The sequence below is a fragment of the Penaeus vannamei genome, chromosome 39, assembly GCF_042767895.1.
Source record: "Penaeus vannamei isolate JL-2024 chromosome 39, ASM4276789v1, whole genome shotgun sequence".
Taxonomy (NCBI): Eukaryota; Metazoa; Arthropoda; class Malacostraca; order Decapoda; family Penaeidae; genus Penaeus; species Penaeus vannamei.
In genome coordinates this window covers 1218518-1221017 of record NC_091587.1, presented here as the reverse complement: position 1 = coordinate 1221017, position 2500 = coordinate 1218518, and the positions used below count along the sequence as shown (strand labels likewise).

The following is a 2500-nucleotide window of genomic DNA, read 5'->3' as shown; positions in this document are numbered from 1 at the left end:
AATAAGTGGATTTCTGTATACATTCACTTACAATCACTCTGTAATCTGTGCTTTCCTCTTGTGAAGTTTACTTGTATTTTTGTCTTTGCTTGTTTAAGCAAAATCTGAGAGAGATGATCCTCTTAAGCTAAATGAATCACTGCTCATAGACACAGGAAGGAGAGAATGAGTATATATCAGCGTGTGTCTTTGTCTATGACATTTGTCTGGCAGATGACATAGGCGGCGATTGTGTGAAACTGGGTTGAAGTGCTGATATTGAACCAGCTGCAAAATTTGGTTAACAAATGCAATGTAGTTGGCGAAGGGTGCAAAATGTGAACACTAAATGCAATGCTTTATTGTAGTAATGATAGTAATGAAAATAAGTGAAAATGAATAGATATATATTTTTTAATCATGATATTGAATATCTGAAGAAAAGACTACATTCCAGGCATGTGTGTGACTTATATCTTAGTGATTTCTCTTTGAATTAGTTTATTAGGCTTCTTGATACTGTATTTCGTGAAGATTTCTAAATATATACTTTTTTTTCCAGGTGATGACACATTTTCCAAAGCAGTACAGATTGTTATCACCTGGCTAGAGAGAGGAGACTGTAGCAAGCGAAATGCTGGAACTTTCTACAGTATGATCCAGTCAACAAACTCCCATGTGCGAAGACTGATGACTGAGAAGAGCCAGTATGAAGAGGAATTGGCCAAATTTCGTGAACAAACACGGGCACGCATGCAAGGTGTAATCATGCAATGTGAGTACCCTTCTAGATACATGTAGATTATTCCATAGGCTGCTCGACTTAATGTGGGAAGTATGGTAGTTCGTAACATTTAAAGAATCTATGCACTTCAAAGTTTGTCAGATAGATACCATTCCATAAATACTTAGTACTATTCCTGTCAAGTTTCTATTGAAGAGAATGATATAATGAAAATATATTTTGTAGATGTACACACAGACAGAGGCAATGAATAGGAAAAAAATAAAAGAATAAAAGGAGGGATATGATGTAATGAAATCAAGTAACTGTAGTTATCCTTTTATACTGAAACTCCTGTCCTCCCTCCACCTACCCGCAGCTCTTTTCTCTATAAGAGAACCAACCCTCCAGGTATAAATCACAGTAAAAAGAGCTAAATACACTTTCATGCTCACAAATCATAGGAATATCTATTAAAGTTAAAACATGAAGCAGTGGACCAAATTATCATGATACGGTGAATGCTTTGCAGCACCAAGTCAGAGAGCAACAGGTATAGTAAGAACAGGTCAAGAAGAGGCTTTACCATGGGATGCAACATGGCTCTTGACTTTCTTAAATTGTCTTTTGATAAGAGTGGCCAAGATTAAGAGCAATGAGTCACCAGTTATGTCTGCTTGCAAGAACAGCTCTGAGACCTAACAAAGCTTGAGAGTTTGATGGTGAGTTGGTGTTTTTACTGGGCTATAGTGGTGGCAGGTGGAATGGTAGACTTCACTGACACCATCATTTTTTTATCATCATTATATTTTTTTTTTACTTGTACAGTACTATTGCCAATAATTTTAAGTGAGCTTTTTCCAGCTTTCGTGTAAGGAGCTGATCTTCAAGTGAGTATTGTAGCATTATAATGATATACTTTCAGATATGCTTGAAAGATATTGATATTTATGTTATTAGAGATTGGATTTGATATAGATTTGCAATTTAAATAGCTTTATTCCTTTCTATATATGCATCAAGAAGGCAACCTTGTTTCCATTTAAGTGGATATCTTTTTAATGAATAACTTCATAATTCTTTAAATAATCTGGTCATATGATCTAATAAATATAAATAAGTGTGTTGCATTTAATATCACTTTGAATAATAAAAGAAAGAAAGAAAAAAAATGTCAGTGAAAGCACTTTTTAGGTTGCAGAGAAAATAGATGGTAAAGCTAATATGACTTAAAATTTATGTATTATTAATGGTAATCCCATTTATTTTAGATAATGTTGCTGCTAGTTATTTTCTTAACCATTTTAACCAACAGCTTTACGTAAATGTAACAACAAAAATAACTTTATTGCTGTCTATTCCAAGATATTTTAGATGTATGAACTTTTGATTTTATATGTTCAGTGTAGGTTATGTGCATTAAAACTCCTTACGTACTTAATTGATATTTTACCGATCACTTGAATTAGTGACATTTCAGTACAGATATCCATATAAAAGACAGAAGGATATATGATGTCAATATTTTTGGCTGAAGTATTATTGCATATAAATGAAGGTACCCACTTGTTGCTTCTCCTTTCTTTATTCTCTCCCTCTTTCTCTTTTCCATAACAAGTCTGTCGAGGGCGTTACTGAAAACGACCCACTAGGATCTTGATATTTTTTTTATGAAATGATATAACATTTTTTATTGTTTGAGGTTTAGTAAAAAAAGGAAAGGAAGAAATATGTATATAGATATGTGTATAGGTATCATTATTATTGTTGTTATTATTTATTATTAGTAGTAGAAAT

General features: G+C 33.0%; 1 protein-coding gene across 2 annotated transcripts in view; it reads left to right on the top strand.

Annotated features, from left to right (window-relative positions):
• The window catches only part of LOC113816954 (ecto-NOX disulfide-thiol exchanger 2), a 44112-nt gene that overhangs the window by 28533 nt on the left and 13079 nt on the right, over positions 1 to 2500 (top strand). For both annotated transcript variants that reach the window (XM_070117177.1, XM_070117176.1), the window contains exon 11: positions 542 to 754. In XM_070117177.1, coding sequence (XP_069973278.1) covers positions 542 to 754 — 213 coding nt within the window. The remainder of the gene's footprint in view (positions 1 to 541; positions 755 to 2500) is intronic.